General features: G+C 42.8%; 1 protein-coding gene across 1 annotated transcript in view; it reads right to left on the bottom strand.

Annotated features, from left to right (window-relative positions):
• Positions 1–3,586, bottom strand: part of LOC141134109 (extracellular calcium-sensing receptor-like) — a 43,797-nt gene extending 40,211 nt beyond the window's left edge. The window contains exon 1 of the mRNA XM_073623693.1: positions 3,456–3,586. Coding sequence (XP_073479794.1) covers positions 3,456–3,586 — 131 coding nt within the window. The remainder of the gene's footprint in view (positions 1–3,455) is intronic.
• Between the last annotated feature and the right edge of the window lie 18,952 nt (positions 3,587–22,538).

Here is a 22,538-nt window from a genome sequence, read left to right as displayed (position 1 = left end):
AGAAAATTCAGATATAGATACAAGGCTCAGCAGAAGGAGGAGACCAAACATTATCTTTCATAGAGTATCCGGGGATCGTCCAGTGCACAACAGCAGGTCATGAATGCATAATGAGACCTCCAGCTCCTAAATAGTGAAATGCAAATCCTAGAACAAAAAATAAATGTATTTAAAAAAAAATTAATTTAATATTTCTTCCATATCAACTGCTTAGTGTTGAATCACACAGACGAATGAATAATGAGAGGAGTAACTCCAACCCTCTCCTTGTTCCCTTATTTCAGATTATTCAGATAAACAGCTCCTGCTCTCTAAAAAACCCATCAGCCTCAGGTAATCGGGTGTCATCTATATGTATATATATATATATATATGTATATGTATATATATATATATATATATGTATATATATATATATATATATATATATATATATATATATATATATATATATATATATATATATATATATATATATATATATATATATATATATATATATATATATATATATATATCTACATGTATATATACAACCAACGTATACAAAAATTAATTTTATTGGGATTTTATGTGAAAGACCTACACAAGGCAGCACATAATTGTGAAGTGCAAGGAAGTGGAAGAAAAATGATAAATTGTTTTTGCTAATTTTTTACAAATAAATATCTGAAAAGTGTGGTGGGCATTTGTATTCAGCCCCCCTGAGTCAATACTTTGTAGAACCTCTTTTCACTGCAATTACAGCTGCAAGTCTTTTTGGGGATGTCTCTACCAGCTTTGCACATCTAGAGAGTGACATTTTTACCCATTCTTCTTTGCAAAATAGCTCAAACCTTGCCACAGATTCTCAGTTGGATTTAAGTCTGGACTTTGACTGGGCCTTTCTAACACATGAATATGCTTTGGCCTAAACCATTCTATTGTAGCTCCGGCTGTATATTTATGGTTGTTGTCCTGCTGGAAGGTGAACCTCCACCCCAGTCTCAAGTCTTTTGCAGGCTCAAACAGGTTTTCTTCTATGATTGGCCTGTATTTGGCTCCATCTAACTTCCCATCAACTCTGACCAGCTTCCCTGTCCCTGCTGAAGAAAAGCATCCCCACAACATGATGCTGCCACCACCATTTTTCATGGTGGGGATGGTGTGTTCAGGGTGATGTGCAATGTTAGTTTTCTGCCACACAAAGCGTTTTGCTTTTAGGCCAAAAAGTTTCATTTTGGTCTCATCTGACCAGAGCACCTTCTTTCACATGTTTGCTGTGTCCTCCACATGGCTTCTCACAAACTGCAAACTGGACTTCTTCTGGCTTCCTTTCAACAGTGGCTTTCTTCTTACCACTCTTCCATAAAGGCCAGATTTGTGGAGTGCATGACTAATAGTTGTCCTCTGGACAGTTTCTCCCACCTGAGCTGTGGATCTCTGCAGCTCCTCCAGAGTTACCATGGGCCTCTTGGCTGCTTCTCTGATTAATGCTCTCCTTGCCCAGCCTGTCAGTTTAGGTGGACGGCCATGTCTTGGTAGGTTTGCAGTTGTGCCATACTCTTTCCATTTTCGGATGATAGATTGAACAGTGCTCCATGAGATGTTCAAAGCTTGGGATATTTTTTTATAAGCTAACCCTGCTTTCAACTTCTCCACAACTTTATCCCTGACCTGTCTGTTGTGTTCCTTGGCCTTAATGATGCTGTTTGTTTACTAAGGTTCTCTAACAAACCTCTGAGGGCTTCACAGAACAGCTGTATTTATACTGAGATTAAATTACACACAGGTGGACTCTATTTACTAATTAGGTGACTTCTGAAGGCAATGGGTTCCACTAGATTTTAGGTGTATCAGAGTAAAGGCGGCTGAATACAAATGCACGCCACACTTTTCAGTTATTTTTTTTTGTAAAGAATTTGAAAAACCATTTAACATTTTCCTTCCACTTCACAATTATGTCTACCACATAAAATCCCAATAAAATATATTTACGTTTTTAGTTGTAACATGACAAATTGTGGAATATTTCAAGGGGTATGAATATTTTTCAAGGCACTGTATATATATATATATATATATATATATATATATATATACACACACAGTTTAAATATACAGTGGCTTGAAAAAGTATTCATACCCCTTGAAATATTGCACATTTTGTCATGTTACAACTAAAACCATGTATTCAAAGTTTCAGCTAAAAGTGGTGGTTGGTAAATGTCCAAATAGAAAGCACAAGAAACAGCAACAAAGTAGTACATAAAATGGACATAAGTGAAGTATGGAGCCAAACCCAGGCACTAATGGCAAGTGCCAGAGACAAGAAAAGGCATGACAGAACATTATGCTGCCTGGGTAAGATGGCAAGCAAGATGAGCTCGTGTCTCATCAAAACGACAAATGAAAAATTGACAAATAAACATTATCATGGAGAGTTCACCTTGGAAGCCCATTGAGTGCTGCCTTAGCTTTTGTCTACAAGGTTTAGGAGTGTGTCTATGGGAATGTTTGACCATTCTTCCCAAAGTGGATTTGTGAGGTCAGGCACTGACGTGGGCGAGAAGGCCTGGCTTGCAGCCTCCACCTTATTTCATCCCAAAGGTATTCTATGGGGTTGAGGTCAGGACACTGTACAGAACAGTTAAGTTCCTCCACTTCAAACTCGCTCATCCGTGTCTTTATAGACCTTGTTTGTGCACTGGTGCGCAGTCATGTTGGAACAGGAAGGGGCCATCCCCAAACTGTTCCAACAAAGTTGGGAGCATGAAATTGTCCAAAATGTCTTGGTATGCTGACGCCTTAAAGACCCATACACACGGTCAGAAAATCTGAAGATAAATTTTGTCCAATGAACGATCTGCTGATTTTCTGATCCTTAGTATGCTGCTTTTGACAGCCGATTACGAATTTTCGGCAGACAAAAACTGAATGTGCAGGCTTGAAAAATTTTGTCTGATGTGACCACAACGTCCGATTTTCTTTTCATTAGTATGGTTTTCTAACAAAAAAAATCTGCAGAGCGAAACTAGGCATACACAGGAATGAAAAAACACATACAAAACAATTCAACACATTACTTCACTTCTGATGTTGAATTCTGTCGTCAGAAAATTTTCTGATGGTGTGAGTACCCTCTTCACTTTCAATTTGAGACTAGCATCAAACAAAAAACTGATGAAAATGTGTCCAATAATCTGACCGTGTTTACAAGGCTTTAGAGTTCCCTTCACTGGAACTAAGGGGCCAAGCCCAATCCCTGAAAAACAACCCCACACCATAATCTCTCCCTCAATCCTTCCTCCACCAAATGATTTGGACCAGTGCACTAAGTAAGACAAGGACGAGTGAGTTTGGGGTGGAGGAACTTGACTGGCCTGCACCTGACCTCAACCCAATAGAACACCTTTGGGATGAATTAGAGAGTAGTGTATATATATATATATTTGGCCCACTATTATTATTGTTACCCTTTAAAGATATGTGTAATGAGGGAAACATATAGGCTGCTATTGCTGACCTCCTTCTGGCTTGAATGCTTTGAGTCACCAACCTGGAATGTTATGAAGCAAGATGGATCTGTATACTTGTTCTGGGCCATTATCTCAGCAAAACATTAAACCAATGGATTGACATGATGGCCAAGTGAGCAGAATTATTCAGGAGTGATCAACTATGCCCTACCCATTTCTTAGAGAATAGGTGTCCTTTAAGAATGAACACTTTATGAATAAAAACTCTTTGTTGGAAAGGGGCACAGACGATCCCTCAACAAAAAAATGTATGTCTATTGGTGAGCATCATGATGAAGAAAACCACATAAAAAACTTGGTTTAAAAAAGATGTATCACTTCCCACAAACAGTGATGTTGCACAATACATGAAGTAGAAGTACATTTACCTTCTCACTGTCCTGCTGTCTTTTGTCTCCATGAGAAACGCTTTTTATATGGAGCGGTCTTTCAAGGTATGGGAATTAAAGTCCCAACTGAAATAACATTATCTAGTGCGGGAACTAATACTGCAAGAAGAAATGAAAATACCTTCAGAGAATTGCTTTCCTCAGCAGAAATGGCAGTAGGAACAATTATATTTAATAACATAATGAGAGCATTTAGAGTAAGAGTACAGAGATTTGCTCAGATTGTCACCATTGTGGTATTTTCCTCTAATGACACAACATTCATATAAAATATAATGGTAATAATAGTGTAAAATATTAATATGGGATAATGTAAAAACATTGTTAAGGACTAGGGATGAGCTTCGTGTTCGAGTTGAACCCATGTTCGACTTGAACATCGTGTTTTCGGTCGTTCGCCGAATTACGAACGATATGGGCCGTTCGCACCAAACTCGAGTGGCGCATCACGGCCCATAATTCACTGCGGCATCGCAGTGCATTGCTGGCTGATGATTGGCCAAGCATGCACTATGACCTGCATGCTTGGCCAATCACATTGCCGTCTGAACAGAGAGCCGTAATTGGCCAAAGCCAAGGAGACTTTGGCCAATAATGGCTCAGGGGGTTTAGTACACGCCCCACACTATATAAGGCCGCCTGCATGGCGGCCCTGTGTAGTGTGTTCCGGCATTCAGATAGAGGGATAGAGAGAGAGAGACAGTGTCATTTGATTTAAGTTAGATAGAGTAGGCAGGTCGAGTCAGTTAGCTGCAGTTACAGTGTATTGTGTATATATATATATGCATCCCAGGTGTTATATATATATATATATATATATATATATATATATATATATATATATATACACTGTATTCAGTTTAGCTAGATCCTGTTCTTCTCTTCCTAATATAATGACAGGCAGGTGTTTTTACAGTATTTCCAGCTACTGTACTGTACCCTGCACAGTCTCACCTACAGTATAGCAACCTGCAACCAGGTGCTTGTGTAGGCTCATTGAAGTATTTCTAGCTACTGTACTGTGTACCCTGCACAGACTCACCTACAGTATAGCAACCTGCAGCCAGGTGCTTGTGTGGGCTCATTGAAGTATTTCCAGCTACTGTACTGTGTACCCTGCACAGTCTCATCTACAGTATAGCAACCTGCAGCCAGGTGCTTGTGTAGGTTCATTGAAGTATTTCCAGCTACTGTACTGTGTACCCTGCACAGTCTCGCCTACAGTATAGTAACCTGCAGCCAGGTACTTGTGTAGGCTCATTGAAGTATTTCCATCTACTGTACTGTGTACCCTGCACAGTCTCACCTACAGTATAGCAACCTGCAACCAGGTGCTTGTGTAGGCTCATTGAAGTATTTCTAGCTACTGTACCGTGTACCCTGCACAGTCTCACCTACAGTATAGCTACCTGCAGCCAGGTGCTTGTGTAGGCTCTTGACGTATTTCCAGTTACTGTACTGTGTACCCTGCACAGTTGCACCTACAGTATAGCTACCTGAAGACAAGTGCTTATCATACTAAGGGGTTATCATACTAATAATACTACAGGCAGGCAGTTGATTCTGATAGCTGCAGTATAATCGGTATATATATATATATATATATATATATATATATATATATATATATATATATCCCAGTTTTGTGCAGCTCACTGCAGGCCAATAGTATGTCTGGAAGGCCAACAAGGAGAGGCAGACAGTCACAAGCCAATAAAAGAGGGCAAGCAGGCTCTGTGTCTAGAGGCAACCCTGCTGGTCGTGGACATGGTGCATCCTCATCAGCACGTGGCCGTGGGACACGCTTGGCCTTTTTTTGGCAGCTGGCCGTGTTGAGCTGCAACATGCGGAAGACTTGGTCGAGTGGATAACCAAGCCGTCCTCATCCTCCTCATCCTCTCTCACCCAGGCTCAGGCTACTTTGTCTGGCAAAGCAGCTACCAATACGGCCTCTTCCCTCGGCTCAATGGCATCAGTGACTCCTTCCCTAGCCCCACCATGTCCTCCTGAGGAGTCCCTCGAACTGTTTGACCACAGTGTTGGGTACATGCTCCAGGAGGATGACCAGCGTTTTGAAGGCTCTGATGATGATACTGAGCTAGATGAAGGCAGTAACGTGAGCACGGACAGAGAGGGTGCCCAAGAAGGACAGCAATCTGGCAGTCATGTTCCCCCTGCTGCAGCATACTGCCAGGTTTGCTCCAGTGATGAGGAGGGAGGGGATGATGAGGTCACTGACTCAACAAGGGTGCCTGATAGGAGAGAGGAGGAGGAGGCACATCATCAACGAGGCAGGATGCCCTCCAGGGGCCAGCCTAAGGGCAGCACACTGACTGCATCACACCTCAGAGCTCCGCATGTGCAGGGCGCTGCTGTCTCTGCTCGTTATTCCAAAAGTTCTTTGATGTGGGCTTTTTTGAGACGAGTGCATCAGATCGCACCGCTGCTATTTGCAACATATGTCTCAAGCGTATCTCACGTGGCCAAAACATCTCCCGCTTGGGCACCACATATTTGACCAGACATATGTTGACCTGCCATGCAGTTCATTGGCAAGCGTACCTAAAAGACCCACACCAAAGAACAAAGAGGACTTCTCCTTGCTCCTCATCAGCTGGGATCTCCAACCCCACTATACCTTCAGTCCTCTTTGAGACCTGCACTGAGAGGAATGAAGGTGTAGAATTCGGTGTGTCACAGCCAAGTACTTGCGGGCAATCTTCTATCGGTACACCGACAGATTGTACCAGGCAAATTTCCCTGCCCCAGCTGCTGCCCCGCAGAAAGAAGTTCGCTCCCAGCCATCCACATGCCCAGTGGTTGAATGCTAGCTTGGCAAAATTGCTAGCACTTCAACTGCTACCTTTTCAGTTGGTAGACTCTGCCCCCTTCCGTGAGTTTGTGGAATGTGCAGTTCCTCAGTGGCAGGTTCCCAAACGCCACTTTTTCTTATGGAAGGTGATTCCGGCTCTCTACCGGCATGTGGAAGGCAATGTCTTGGCCTCGCTGGACAGGGCGGTCAGCGGTAAGGTGCATATTACCGCTGACTCATGGTCCAGCAGGCATGGACAGGGACGTTACCTAACTTTCACGGTGCATTGGGTGACTCTGCTGGCAGCTGGGAAGGATGCAGGACAAGGTGCAGTAGTGTTGGAGGTTGTTCCACCACCACGCCTCCAAAATGCCACTACTGGTGATTCTGACACACCTCCCTCCTCCACCCCCTCCTCTTCTTTCTCCTCCATGGCCTCTTCCTGTGCTTTGTCCTTGGAACCAGCAGTGCTCCGTAGGTGTTCAAGGGGCTACACAAGTACGCAGGCCAAAAGATGCAATGCGGTGCTTGAGCTGGTGTGCTTGGGGGACAGGAGCCACACTGGGGCAGAGGTTCTGTCAGCTCTGCAGGGGCAGGTTCAGAGGTGGTTGACGCCACGCCAACTTAAGGCAGGAATGGTGGTTTGCGACAATGGCACCAACCTCCTCTCCGCCCTCCAACAGGGACAAATGACCCATGTGCCCTGTTTGGCTCACGTCCTTAACTTGGTGGTGCAGCGGTTCTTAGGCAGGTACCCGGGCTTACAGGATGTCCTGAGGCAGGCCAGGAAAGTCTGTGTGCATTTCCGCCAGTCATATAATGCCAGTGCTCGGCTGGCAGACCTCCAAAAGGAATTTAACCTGCCCAAGAACCGCCTAATCTGTGACATGCCCACCAGGTGGAACGCAACGTTGGCCATGCTGCAGCGACTGCACACGCAGCAGAGGGTCATCAATGAGTACCCGTGCGACTATGGCGCCAGGACAGGGTCAGGGGAGCTTGGTTTTTTACCCCACGCCAGTGGGCCATGATCAGGGATGCATGCACTATCCTGTAACCATTTGAGGAGGCCACGAGGATGGTGAGCACACACTGCATGGAATAATGGACAGGGCACTTGAGGCAAAACAGAGGCAGGAAGAGGAGGACTTCCTTAGCTCTCAAGGCCCCCTTTATCCAGACAGTGTTCCTGCGTGCCCGCCGATCACACAGGAAGAGGAGGAGGAGGAGGATTGTGTCAGCATGGAGGTGGAGCCTGGCACTTAGCATGAGCAGCAGTCTTTAAGGGATCATTTACAGTCCCAAGAAACCCATGGACTTGTACGTGGCTGGGAGGAGGTGGCTGCGGATCATGACCCTGAGGACTCCGGACCGAATGCCTCAGCAAACCTACGCTGCATGGCCTCCCTGATCCTGCAAAGCCTGCGGAAGGATCCTTGTATTTGTGGTATCAAGGAGAGGGATCAATACTGGCTGGCAACCCTCCTTGATCCACGTAACAAGGATAAGGTTGTGGACCTTATCTTGCCATCGCAGAGGGGGTAGAGGATGAAAAATCTTCGGGAGGCCTTGCAGAAAGGTCTGTGCAATGCGTTCCCAGAGACTAGGAGGTTACAAACTCCTGTTCCTGGACAATGTGTTGCTGAGGCTTTGGTCAGTCAAAGAAGGAGCGGTGGAGAAGGTGGCCGTCTGACCGGTACGTTCAGACAATTTTTTAGTCCGCAGCCCCAAGGTATGATCGGTTCCAGCAACCATCGCCAGCGTCTGATTTACATGGTGCAGTTATACCTAGGGGCAAGATCTGACTTGGACACCTTTCCCACCGAAAATCTTCTGGGTTACTGGGTCTTGAGGATGGATCACTGGCCAGAGTTTGCACAGTATGCAATTGAGCTACTGGCCTGTCCTGCATCCAGCATTCTTTCGGAACGCACATTCAGTGCTGCTGGAGGCTTTGTAACCGATCACAGGGTGCGTCTGTCCACCGACTCGGTCGATCAACTGACTTTCATAAAAATGAATCAGTCTTGGATCACCACCAGCTACCAAGCACCTGATGCTGATGTAACCGAATAATTTTTTTTGAAATGTCAGATCCCTTCAAGACTGCCTATGCTGATGCTGAGTGACTATCCTGTTATGCTGAGTAATTATCCTCTTCCTCCTCAATGATCATGCTGATAGCTTGTAAGAACATTTTTGGTTCTGGGTGCGGCCACCAGTGCCTAAGGCCCAATTTTTCAGCCCCTGTTTAACAGGGGTGTGTAATTACAATTTTTGATGCAATTCTTTGCAGCAGGGCTAGTTCCTGCGCTCCAACTAGGGTATCTGTGAGGGATTGCAGTGTTGTGGCACCAGCACCAGTGCCTAAGGCCCAATTTTTCAGCCCCTGTTTAACAGGGGCGTGCAATTACAATTTTTGATGCAATTCTTTGCAGCAGGGCTAGTTCCTGTGCTCCAAATAGAGTATCTGTGAGGGGTTGCAGTGTTGTGGCACCGGCACCAGTACCTAAGGCCCAATTTTTCAGCCCCTGTTTAACAGGGGCATGTAATTACAATTTTTAATGCAATTCTTTGCAGCAGGGCTAGTTCCTGTGCTCCAACTAGAGTATCTGTGAGGGGTTGCAGTGTTGTGGCACCAGCACCAGTGCCTAAGGCCCAATTTTTCTGTCCCTGTTCAACAGGGACATGTAATTAGAATTCTTGATCTAATATTTCACAGCAGGGCTCGTTCCTGTGCTCCAACTAGAGCATCTGTGAGGGGTTGCAGTGTTGTGGCACAAGCACCACCACCACCATCACCAAAGGCCCAATTTTTCTGCCCCTGTTCAACAGGGGCATGTAATTACAATTCTTGATCTAATATTTCACAGCAGGGCCCTGTGAGGGCTTACAGTGTTGTGGCAGGCCCCTACTTTCAAACATCCAACTTACAAACGACTCCTACTTGCAAACGAAAGGAGACAACAGGAAGTGAGATGAAATCTACCCCTAGGAAGGGAAATTCTCTCCTGTAAGAGTTAATAGTCTCCTTTCCACTGATGCTTATCACCAATCCTTATTTCACTAAAAACCCCAAATTATCTAAAAACATTTGTCATTGGGACAAAAAGTGAGGTGAAATCTTCTGAAGAGGAGCAGAGACAGCAAAACAAATGTCACAGAGGTGATAACACCTCCCTATGTTTTCCAAAAAGCTTAAAATAGATTTTTTTGCTGGAGCTAAACACGTTAAAAATGTATCAGTTCAAAATTACAAACAGATTCTACTTAACAACAAACCTACAGTCCCTGTCTTGTTTGCACTGCCTGTATACTGCTGTTCAGAGTATATAGGGCCTGGGGGCCCCACACCTTTCCTTTTTTTAATATGGGTGCGGGGTTCCCCTTAATATCCATACAAGACCCAAAGGGCCTGGTAATGGACTGGGGGGGTACCCATGCCGTTTGTCTCACTGATTTTCATCCATATTGCTGGGACCCGACATTACATTAAAGCCGCAAGCAGTTTTAAATGACTTTTATTCCTTTAAAAATGTCATTTTGTGCAGGGACTGTTCTAAACACGGGAAACACGCGCCACTTTACAGGCATACTATAGACACCCCCCAGGTATGATATTTAAAGGAATATTTCACTTTTTTTTTTTTTTTTTTTAATTTAAGCACCATTAAAATCACTGTTCCCGAAAAAACGGCCGTTTTTGAAACTTTTTTTTTGCATTGATATAAGTCCCCTGAGGCAGGACCCCGGTCCCCAAACCCTTTTTAGGACAATACCATGCAAATTAGCCTTTAAAATTAGCACTTTTGATTTCGAACAAAATAATGTAATGCTGCAGTTTATCATGTCATAGATTGTGTGAGCTGATTATTTTCTCCTGGATCTTCTCCTAGTAACATACTTCCTGTTTAGGGTGACAATGCCCTGTCACTGTACTGTATCTGAGGAGGAAAAGTTGGCACCATAGGGAAGAAGAAATTGTGTTAGGACTACAACACCTACTCTTTTCCCCATCTTCATAACATAACAAAAAAGCCCCAAATAGAAACTGCCACCGTGCCTGGGGGATGATAACATTCCATGGGTTTTTAGTGTGGTGGTAAAGTGCCTAGGAAGTTAGGAGCACCCTGAATTTCTGTAAAGACCCACAAGGATATAAGGACATCCATTGATGGGTTATTGGCATCAAATGGGTTATCAATCCAACACAATTCAAAACCCACTTAAAGCAGATAAAATGCACCTGTGAATCAATTTTGATGGATCTTAGAAGGGTCCAAAATAGGGAAGGACAAACAGGCCTGGGTTTGATTCATGAGAATGCTGTCACATACTGCTTGAATGTCATGAAACCCCAAAGCAAATCCCATTGAAATCTATGGTGAACTTTGAAATGTGTAAGCAGATTCTGTTCATTTTTGGGTCTAATAGGAGAAGGCCCTGTTCACGTGGCTTTAAGAGGGACATGAAAAATACACAAATGTTTCAAATAGTTGCTTTGAAACATGCCTTAAAGTGGTTGAAGTGACTGACCTCAGGTGATGCAAAGAGATTAATCAAATCCTCCTATTTAAGTTGAACCTGTTTATCTTAAGTTTTCTCTTAGCTACATCCATTCAAAGTGCAGAATTTATAAAGCCTGTCTGAACTGTCAGAAAAGACAAGACGGAGAGCTGAAATTAAACACTGCAGAGCTCAGTGTGGAGAGATCTGTGGGCTGATTTTATGGAAGGGACACACACCCTCTTCACACAGGAACAGAGCTAAGGCTATCAATAGCAGGCTGTGTACTGATGCTCCCTTCCCTGTCACTTTGTTCCACTTGGTGTCAGGAAAACTTGTCAGTGATTCATACTGACAGCAGAGGAACAAAGCAGCAGCCAGAAATGATACTTAGTGCTTTTAATTGAGACAAGTGCACACTACAGAGGGATATGCTTTGTTCATATTTTATGCCTGAGGTTTACAGTCATGTTAAAGCTTGATTTAAAAAGACATTCTCTGTCATAATGTATTTTGTCAGGATATTTTTGGATGAGGAAATACAAACAGGAGCAGCAACCCAATCTGTTTTCATTTCATTGATATTGCTTAATTTTTTTTTTGGGGGGGGGGGGGGTCTTGACTGGCAGAAGTTGTAGCTCCAAAATACTGTAATTTTTGGTCTGAAAAAATAAAACTGGCATTGTTATTGCACCCTGTTTCTCATCCTCTACTAATCCTGCCAGAACCCTGGAAATGTGCTTTTGCCTAAATCCAAGGGAATTGTTTGAGTAATCCATTTCTGGTTTGCTGGGAGCAGATGGGCCCCAGTGAGGAATTTGAAGATGTTGTTTCTTGTGGTTGGTTATCAGATTTGCACACATCTCGGGAGGGATTATGGTCCACTTTTCTTAACAGATCTTCTCTAAATCCTTAATACTGTTTCTTGGCAACTCGAGGTTTCAGCTCCCTCTATACATTTTCTATAGGATTAACGTCTGGAGACTGACTAGGCCACTCCATGATCTTAATGTTCTTCTTCTTGAACCACTCCTTTGTTGCCTTGGGGGTATTGTTTTGAGTCATTGTTATGCTGGAAGACCCATCCACGACCCATCTGCAGTGTTCTGGCTGAGGGAAGAAGGTTCTCATCCAAGATTTTACAATACATTGGCTCCTCAATGCGGCAAAGTCAGCCTGTACCTTTAGCAGAGAAACAGCCCCAAAGCATCATGTTTCCACCTCCGTGCTTGAGTGTAGGGATGGTGTTCTTAGGGTCATAGCATTTTTCTTCCTCCAAACACGGCGAGTTATGTTAATGCCAAAGAGCTAAATTTTGGTCTAATCTGACCACAGCACTTTCTCCCAATCCTTCTCTAAATCATTTAGATGCTCATTGGCATGACTGTACATGTGCTTTCTTGAAGAGGGGGACTCGCCATGTTTGGAGGAAGAAAAATGCCGACTATGACCCTAAGAACACCATCCCTACAGTCAAGCACGGAGGCGGAAACATTATGCTTTGGGGCTGTTTCCCTGCTAAAGCCCACTTACTGCGACAAAGTACCCCATGATTAGCGGGTCCTACACTATCCATAGATTGGGAGATCCTGCTTCTCTGAACCATGAGAGCAATACACTCTTCTAAATGGACGAATCTTGAGGTCTCCACCCATGACACAAGTGGACACTAATGAGAGGTACTTAATGAGGAAGAGTGTATTTGGAAGAGTGTATTGCTCTCATAGTTCAGAGATGCAGGATCTCCCAATCTATGGATAGTGTAGGTCCCACTAATCATGGGGTACTTTGTTGCAGTAAGTGGGCTTAGCACCATATAGCAATATTGTGTGACCAAATCCCCGTATTTATTGATAATGTTTTTTTGAAAATGTTTAGGTGTTTTAACCGGTTCAATACAGGGCATTTTCACCACCTTCCTTCCCTGGCCAATTTTTAGTTTTCAGCGCTGTCGCAGTTTAAACGACAATTGCGTGGTCGTGCAACGTTGTACCCAAAAAAAATTGACGTCCTTTTTTCCCCACAAATAGAGCTTTCTTTTGGTGGTATTTGATCGCCTCTGCGGTTTTTATTTTTTGCGCTATAAACAAAAGAAAAGCGACAATTTTGAAAAAAACACAATATTTTTTACTTTTTGCTATAATTAATATCCCAATTTTTTTTTAAAAAAACTAATTTTTTCCTCAGTTTCGGCCGATACATATTCTTCTACATATTTTTGGTAAAAAAAAAATCGCAATAAGCGTATATTGATTGGTTTGCGCAAAAGTTATAGCGTCTACAAAATACGGGATAGATTTATGGCATTTTTAAAAAAAAATATTTATTTATTTTTTAAGCGGCGATTGCGATTTTTTTTCGTGACTGCAACATTATGGCGGACACATTGGACACTTTTGACACATTTTTGGGACCATTCACATTTATACAGCGATCAATGCTATAAAATTGCATTGATTACTGTGTAAATGTGACAGGCAGTGAAGGGGTTAACCACTAGGGGGCGGGGAGGGGTTAATGTGTTTCCTAGGGAATGCTTCTAACTGTAGGGGGAGGGGACGTACAAGGGGAGAGGACCGATCAGTGTTCCTCCGTTCTGGGAACACAGATCGGTCTCCTCTCACCTGACAGGCTGTGGATCTGTGTGATCCACGGTCCGGCCCGGTTAACGACATCGCGGCCGCCGGGCACACGCACCGGGTCTCGAGCAACGCGGCGGGAATCCCAGGACGGGAATCCCAGGACGTCATATGACGTCCACCCAGGATGGGAGTTCCCATCCCAGGACGTCATATGACTATGGCTGGGTAGGGAAGTGGTTAAACTAGCCTTGCTGGAGGTAAATGTCTTTTTTGTATGTGTGCACTGTAATATTTTCTTCTACTGTATGGTCTTATGGCTGCACCATCTTTAATGCATCTTTTTCTCAGGGGCCTTAAAGCACACTCCAAGCGACTCATTTTCCTTTGTTTTTATGTGACTGGATGAGTCTTGTTTTTATGATGTGTACTCTTGCTATTGTTCCTCATTAAGCTGTTAAGGACCAGCCGCTGCAGTTATAATTCGGCAGGTTGGCTCCCCTGGGTGAATGGCCGTAGCTGTAGCTCGGCCGCTTTAATAGCTGCAGGGGGTGCATGCGCGCCGCCAAGGGCCGTGATCACTCCTGACAGAGAGAGAACAAAGATCAGTCAATGTAAATAGACAGATTTCCATTCTATCAGGGGAGGAGAGACAGATCTCCTGTTTCTACTGTTTAGGAACAGAGATCGATCTCTTTCCCCAGGCAGTCCCATCCCCACACAGTTAGAAACACTCCCTAAGTAACAGAGTTAACTCCTTAATCGCCCCCTAGTGCTAACCCCTTCCCTGCCAGTGACATTTATACAGTAATCAGTGGCTATTTGTAGCTCTGTTCGCTGTTTAAATGTCAGTGGTCCCAAAAAAGTTACAAAAGTGTCCGATCTGTCCGCCGCAATGTCGCAGCCCCGCTAAAAATCGTAGATCACTGCCATTACTAGTAAAAAAATTAAAATAATAATAAAAATGCCATAAATCTATTCCCTATTTTGTAGACACTATAACTTTTGCGCAAACCAATCAATATAAATTAATTGCATTTTTTTTAATCTAAAATATGTAAAAGAATACATACAGTGCCTTGCAAAAGTATTCACCCCCTTGGCATTTTTCATGTTTTGTTGCCTCACAACCTGGAATTAACATGGATTGTTGGAGGATTTGCATCATTTAATTTACAGAACATGCCCACAACTTAGATTTTTTTTTTTTTTTTTTATTGTGAAGCAAACAACAAATAGGACAAAATAACAGAAAAAGTGCTATTCACCCCCCTAAAGTCAATACTTTGTAGAGCCAACTTTTGCGGCTATTACAGCTCCAAGTCACTTTGGACAAGTCTCTGTGAGCTTACCACATCTTACCACTGGGATTTTTGCCCATTCCACCTTGCAAAACTGATCCAGCTCCTTCAAGTTGGATGAACAGCAATCTTTAAGTCTGACCACAGATTTTCTATTGGATTGAGGTCTGGGCTTTGACTAGGCCTTTTCAACACATTTACATGTTTCCCCTTAAACCACTCAAGTGTTGCTTTAGCAGTGTATTTGGGGTCATTGTCCTGCTGGAAGGTGAACCTCCGTCCTAGGCTCAAATCACACACAGAGTGGTACAGGTTTTACTCAAGAATATCCCTGTATTTAGCACCATCCATCTTTCCCTCAACTCTGACCAGTTTCCCAGTCGCAATTGCTGAAAAACGTGTCTTTGGGTGATGTGATGTGTTGGGTTTGTGCCTGACATAGCGTTTTCTTAGTGGCCAAAAATTTTAATTTTAGTCTCATCAGACCAGAGCACCTTCCTCCATACATTTTGGAAGTCTCCCACATGCCTTTTTGCAAACTCAAAACGTGCCATTTTGTTTTTTGCCGAAAGTATTGGCTTTCTTCTGGCCACTCTGCCATAAAGCCCAATTCTATGGAGCGTACGGCTTATTGTCCTCCTATGTACAGATACTCCAGTCTCTGCAGAGGAACTCTGCAGCTCCTCCAGGGTTACCTTAGATCTCTGTGCTGCCTCTCTGATTAATGCCCTCCTTGCCCGGTCCGTGAGTTTTGGTGTGCGGCCGTCTCTTGGCAGGTTTGCTGTTGTGCCATGTTCTTTCCATTTGGAAAGATGCATCCTATGCATTAAGGTGGAAAAACACCTGGCAGTGACTGGCCCCCCAGCCCCCCGTTTTACTTACCTCTATAGACGCCGAATGCTGGACTCGAGAGGTAACCCCCCAGGAGAGCGCTTCTCCCAGGGGGTTATCTAATGTGGGGAGGAGCCGCAAGAGCTGCAGGGGGGACCCCAGATGAGCAAGTTCGGGGCCACTCTGTGCAAAACGAGCTGCACAGTGAAGGTAAGTATGATATGTTTGTTATTTAAAAAAAAAAACCCTTACAATCACTTTAAAGTGATACTAAAGTCTTGTTTTTTTTGTTGAAAATAACAAGAATGTTATACTTACCCAGATCCTCCTCTTCTTGGGTCCTTCGTCAGCCAACGGCACTCCACTGCTGTCTCAACCAATGAGGAGAGGAGTCCCGGGCAGCCGAGACATGCCTACAACATCTCTGGATCTATATGTACCTCAAGTATTAGGGGGGCTGAGGGGGACTGCTGCACACAGAAGGCTTTTTAAAAAACCTTCTGCCTTTACAACCCCTTTAGGTGAGCAGCCTGTCCTAAATATATTTTAGCGCCATCTTTTTTGACATTTTTTAATATACATTTAATTACTTCAAACTATCTTATAGCCAATTTGATTAAAGAATGAACTGGTCCATGTGCTAGAGCTAGTATAGGCAAACATATAGACTCATACTGAAGCACCGTGTGACCCCTGTCTGTTTTTCTCATTAGATACCTTACTGTTGACCTACTGTCTACCCTGGCCTATGACCTGCAACCTGTGTGTCTTCATTTCCCTGGAATGCTTGGACTGGGGTTGCAAGAGAGGCCTCATCCCTCATCTTTTTGAGCCCCTCATACAAAATAGATGACACCATTGCAGTACCAAATGAGTCAGTCTTCTCATTAGCCTCAGAAAAAGTATAATAAAGTTTTTGTTTGACCTTATACAATTGTTCAATGTTTACTGTATACTTTATGGCACAACTTTAATACAAATATATAAAAAATATTTTTGAAAATGAAAAGGAGCAAAGGTCCACTAATAATACCTTGTCACCTCCTCCCATGCTCACTTCTCTGACTTCTCCAGAGCCTCTCCCATCCTCTGGAACTCCCTACCCCAATCTGTCCAACTATCTCCTACTCTATCCAGTTTTAAGCGATTACTGAAAACCCTCCTCTTCAGAGAAGCCTGTCCTGCCCCCACCTGAGCTTTTATTTTCTGCATAAGTTCATCCCCCACAGTTATTACCTTGTATCACTTGGCCCTCCCTCTTAGATTGTAAGCTCTGATCATTGGAGGTGAATACACTGAGTACCCAGCACAGCTATAGAACTGACCACGTGTGCTCTCCTGCTTAGTGTGGTCAGTCATTTATAGGAAAGCAGAGGGACTGGCAGAAACACCAGGGATTTCACACAAAGGAAGCAACACAAAGAAAACAGGACACTTTCTTATACAAGTACATGGTACAGCAGGCACATATCAGGAATATGAAATGTTGGGGTAACAAACGCTTTAATGATAATCCAGCAACTTTTTGTTTCAAATTGTTTTTTTATTTAAAATTTAAAATAAACCATTAATACTTTTTTTTTTTTTTTTAATTCATGTCTGCTAGTATCTATTTCTTTCCAAGGAGATGTTTTTTTGAGTTCGCACTAGGACGGAACAAAATTACATAACATTTAGGAACAAACATACAGCCAAGCATGGCCCATGTAGAGGACAGGATGGCAAAGATCTCCATGGCCACTGTGTACTTTCCACTGGTAGACAGGTGAGCTGGGATAAAAGAAAACCAGACACTGAGGAAGGCCATCATGCTGAAGTTGATGAATTTAGCCTCGTTGAATGTGTTGGGAAGTTGTCTAGCCATGAACGCAACAAAACAACTGATGAGAGCCAAGAGACTTAGATAGCCCAAAGTAAGCCAAAAAGCTGTTGTTGAACCCTCATTACATTGGAGAACTAGAACCCCAGTTTTGACCTTAGAGTTGTATTCAGGAAAAGGAGGAGATTTATATAACCAAAAAAAACAGATCATAAATTGAATGCATGTGCTTAGACCGATGAGTAGGTATGATACATGGGGACTAGCCCATCTTTTCAGATCACTGTTTGGCTTAGTAGCTTTAAAAGCAATCATCACCATGATTGTTTTAGCTAATATGCAGGAGACACATAAAGCAAACACTATCCCAAAAACAACCTGACGTAAAAGGCACTTTTGACATTGAGGATAACCAATAAACAACAAAGAGCACAAAAAGCAAAGGGAAAGGCAAACCAGAAGAAGGCAACTAATGGGGTAATTGTTGGCACGGACAATTGGAGTAGCTTTATAATGAATCAGAAGACCTAAAATGGTGAGTGGAACTAAGGAAGAAGAAATGCTTGTTGACAACAAGGTGACACCTAAAGTCTCGTCATACGAAAGATATTCAACAGGTTTTGGTAGACATTTGTCTTTTCCTTCATTTGGCCAATTATTCCAGGAGCAGCTAAAGCAAACCGTAGAGTCTAAAGAAAAGAAAACACAAGATGGGGGCTTGTTACATGTTAACCTGCTCTAAGGAATACATGAGTTCATTTTATTTGCTGTTAACTTACCAGTTTCATTTGAAATTTCTCCTTGAGAGCAAGGTACACATTCATAGCAGCAGTTTGGTTCACCTCTGATAGAAGCTTTTCTGTGTCCTGGTAAGCAACTTACACTGCAGATGGAGACTGGAACCTAGGGCAGGCCAAAATAAAAGAGGAAACATCTTTACAAGGTTCACTGTAAAAAAATAATATAAAAACTCCTACTACTAAAAAAGATTATGATGATCATATAAAATAGTAGATGCTGTCATTATATGAATTAAATTAAGTGGATATTAACACTCGGGAATGTAATACAATGCTACCTAATGCCAACTGAGTGGCCATTTGGAGATTTACAATGCTTTAAAATAACAAAAAAGACAGTATATAACATTATTCTTGTTTATTTTTGTTCCTAAGTGAGCATAATGACTGCATAAGTTTGCTATGCACCCCCCCCCCATTCCCTTTTCATCTACAGTAGGCATTTTATAATCTATGAAGCTGTACTTTTGTGATGTTCAAAGCAAATTGGTTGTATGCGGTATTGGGCTAAAGAATTAAAAAAAGATATTATATTTGCATTGCTGATGTAACTTTCCTCTCTTCTTCCTCTACCTCTCCTTTTCTCTCCTCTTCTCTCCTCCTATTATCTCCTCTCCTTTTCCCTCCTCCTATTCTTTCCTCTTCTCTCCTCCTATTCTCTCCTCTCCTCTTTTCTCCTCCTCTTCTCTCCTCCTATTCTCTCCTCCTATTCTCTCCTCTCCTCTTCTCTCCTCCTCTTCTCTCCTCCTATTCTCTCCTCTCCTCTTCTCTCCTCCTCTTCTCTCCTCCTATTCTCTCCCCTCCTAGTCTCTCCTCCTATTCTCTCCTCTCCTTTTCTCTCCTCCTATTCTCTCCCCCTTTTCTCTCCTCTCCTCCTATTTTCTCCTCTTCTCTCCTTCTATTCTCTCCTCTCCTCCTATTCTCGCCTCTCCTCCTATTCTTTCCTCTTCTCTCCTCCTATTCTCTCATCTCCTCTTCTCTCCCCCTATTTTCTCCTCTCCTTTTCTCTCCCCCTTTTCTCTCCTCTTCTCTCCTCCTATTCTCTCCTCTCCTTCCATTCTCTCCTCTTCTCTCCTCTTATTCACTCTTCTCCTTTTCTCTCCTCCTATTCTTTCCTCTTCTCTCCTCCTATTCTCTCCTCTCCTCTTCTCTCCTCCTCTTCTCTCCTCCTATTCTCTCCTCTCCTCTTCTCCCCTCCTCTTCTCTCCTCCTATTCTCTCCTCCTATTCTCTCCCCTCCTAGTCTCTCCTCCTATTCTCTCCTCTCCTCTTATCTCCTCCTATTCTCTCCTCTCCTCTCCCCCTATTTTCTCCTCTCCTCTTCTCTCCCCCTATTTTCTCCTCTCCTCTTCTCTCCCCCTTTTCTCTCCTCTTCTCTCCTCCTATTCTCTCCTCTCCTTCCATTCTCTCCTCTTCTCTCCTCTTATTCGCTCTTCTCCTTTTCTCTCCTCCTATTCTCTCCTCTTCTCTCCTTCTATTCTCTCCTCTCCTCTTCTCCCCCCACTATTCTCTGCTCTTCTCTCCTCCTATTCTCTCCTCTTCTATCCTCATATTTGTTCCTCTCCTCTTCTCTCCTCTCCCTTTCCCTCCTCTCCTCTTTTTTTTTTTTTTACCTTGAAAAGGCTGTGTTATTTTATTAAATAGTGGCTCAATTAACGACAAAGGACAGTTTATCAAGGTGCTAATGGCCTAGCTATGGCAGCACAAGCAAATTAAATAGCATATATTATATTAAACAATAATAAACAGTGTAACATAATAACATTACAAAAAATAGCAAAGGATGGTGAGGTAGATTATTGTTGATAAAGCTGATAAGACAAGTACACCTTTTCTAAACAGTAGCAGAGAGTATACTGGTGAAGAACTGCACCAGCTCTGACTAAGTGTTACTAAACTGAGGACCCTGCATTCACTATATCTGATCTCCCACAGTACATAGAACATGGAAATGCAATAGTTTTAGTAAATATAAACTGCTAAATACCTTTTCTCATCAGCAGCTAGAGCAGTCTTGTTTTATCAGTGTCTAGTTAAAGCTTGTAGGCAGAGTTTTCATTCTACTCTGACTGTCCTATGAGGCTGCAGGACCCCTGCCCCTCTGTCTGGACAGTGCTGATTGGCTCTGTGCTGATCACATGCAATCCCCCCAAGAGAAAATTCAAATTCCATTCCAAATTAATGGGCTGCCAACATACCCAAATGTGTGTAAAATTGCACATGACTTGTTTTTGTAATATAGTTGTTGTACAAATGACATTTCACACATGTTGTGTTAAAGTGTGATTTACTGTGAATTACCGCAGCGCACAGTAGCGCACGGTGCAATACACTTATAATACGCAGTGGGGCCATTTATATTGAATAGGATACCAATGCACCTTCATTGTAGCGTACCACAACATAACGATGCTTTACAAAAGAAAGGTTCATGTTTGATTTTAGGAACATTGGGATGCATTGGCAGCCCATTGATTTGGATGGGTTGCCTTAATGCAACACATATCAACATGTAAAATCATGTGCATTACCACACATGTGTTAACTCTCTGCTAAGAAGCCAATAAGCCCCAAAGACTGCAAAAAAAATTGTAAGATTCTAAAGTCTAGTGTCTAAGATTCCAAAACCCAATATCCATCAGCTGAGCATCTTACCTGCTGGTTATCAGATGCCCATTGTATGAGACTCATGTTAATATTAAGAGCTTCCGAGTATGATGTGGTACTATTGTATGTTCCCACCTTGACCTGTCTTATTTTACCATTTGGCTCTTTTTGCCAGTTTACAATATCGTAGACAGGAGGAGGATCTCCATGTTCATCAAAGAAAAAATCCCTTCCACTGTTCAGCTTTAATCGAACATTCTTCATGTAGTGGAGCACCTACAGGAAAAAATAGTTTTTTTTTATTTCCTAAAATACACCTTTTTTTTATCATGGAACTTAAAGACATACTCAAAAAGTTGTTAAGGAGAAATCAAAGTGGAAATGCTTTATTTGTTTTGTTACAACAATCTTTATATCTATGGCTCCATTCACACTTGTACGACTCCAAAGTTGCGCCGACTTTGGAGTGCAACTTTGATGCAACTTTGGATAGATGCAACTTGGATACGACTTTGGCTTTGACCAGTGATAATGGACAACTGCTGCACACAAGTTGCATTGTATAACATTCAGGTATGACTTTCATGCAACTTCTTAGCATTGAAGTCTGTGGCCCTCAAGTTGCATAAAAGTCAGACCAAAGTAGTGCATGAACTACTTTGAAGTTGCTGCAACTTTAAATCGTGCATAAATTAATAGTTATCATTGGAAAACATGGGGAACGACTTGTCATGCAACTTAAATGTTCAAAGTTGTGGTGGTGTGCTGGTGACATTTTTTCATTTTGGCTTAAAATGGTTCCAGCCGTTGGTCACTGCAGCACCCGCTCATTTGCACAGCCATTTCAACAGGAATGTGTGCGTTGGGATTAGTATGCCAAAGTTGCATAACAAGTCGCACAAGTGTGAATGGAGCCTTAGTACCTATAACAAACTAATGCCCTGTACACGCGGTCGGACTTTCTGATGGAAAATGTGCGATCGGTGCTTGTTGTCGGAAATTCCGCCCATGTGTGTGCGCTCCATCAGACTTTTTCCATCGGAATTTCCGACACACAAAGTTTGAGAGCTGGCTCTAAAATTTTCCGACAACAAGCTCCGATCGCACATTTTCCAAGCGTGTGTAGACAATTCCGACGCACAAAGTGCCACACATGCTCAGAATCAAGCAGAAGAGCCGCACTGGCCATAGAACTTAATTTTTCTCGGCTTGTTGTATGTGTTGTACGTCACCGAAAAATACTGTGCAATGCCTAGATGTTTTTTCATGCAGCTTAATAGGCACATATACACAAATCTTTTTAAATATAGACTTGGGAGCTTTAGTCATTTAAAGTGACAGTACGCATTTGAAAAGAAGGAAAATATGTCTTATGCC

The sequence above is a fragment of the Aquarana catesbeiana genome, linkage group LG03 (genome assembly GCF_042186555.1).
Source record: "Aquarana catesbeiana isolate 2022-GZ linkage group LG03, ASM4218655v1, whole genome shotgun sequence".
Taxonomy (NCBI): domain Eukaryota; kingdom Metazoa; phylum Chordata; class Amphibia; order Anura; family Ranidae; genus Aquarana; species Aquarana catesbeiana.
The sequence above is the reverse complement of the archived record's forward strand: the minus strand, read 5'-3'. Positions and strand labels throughout refer to the sequence as shown.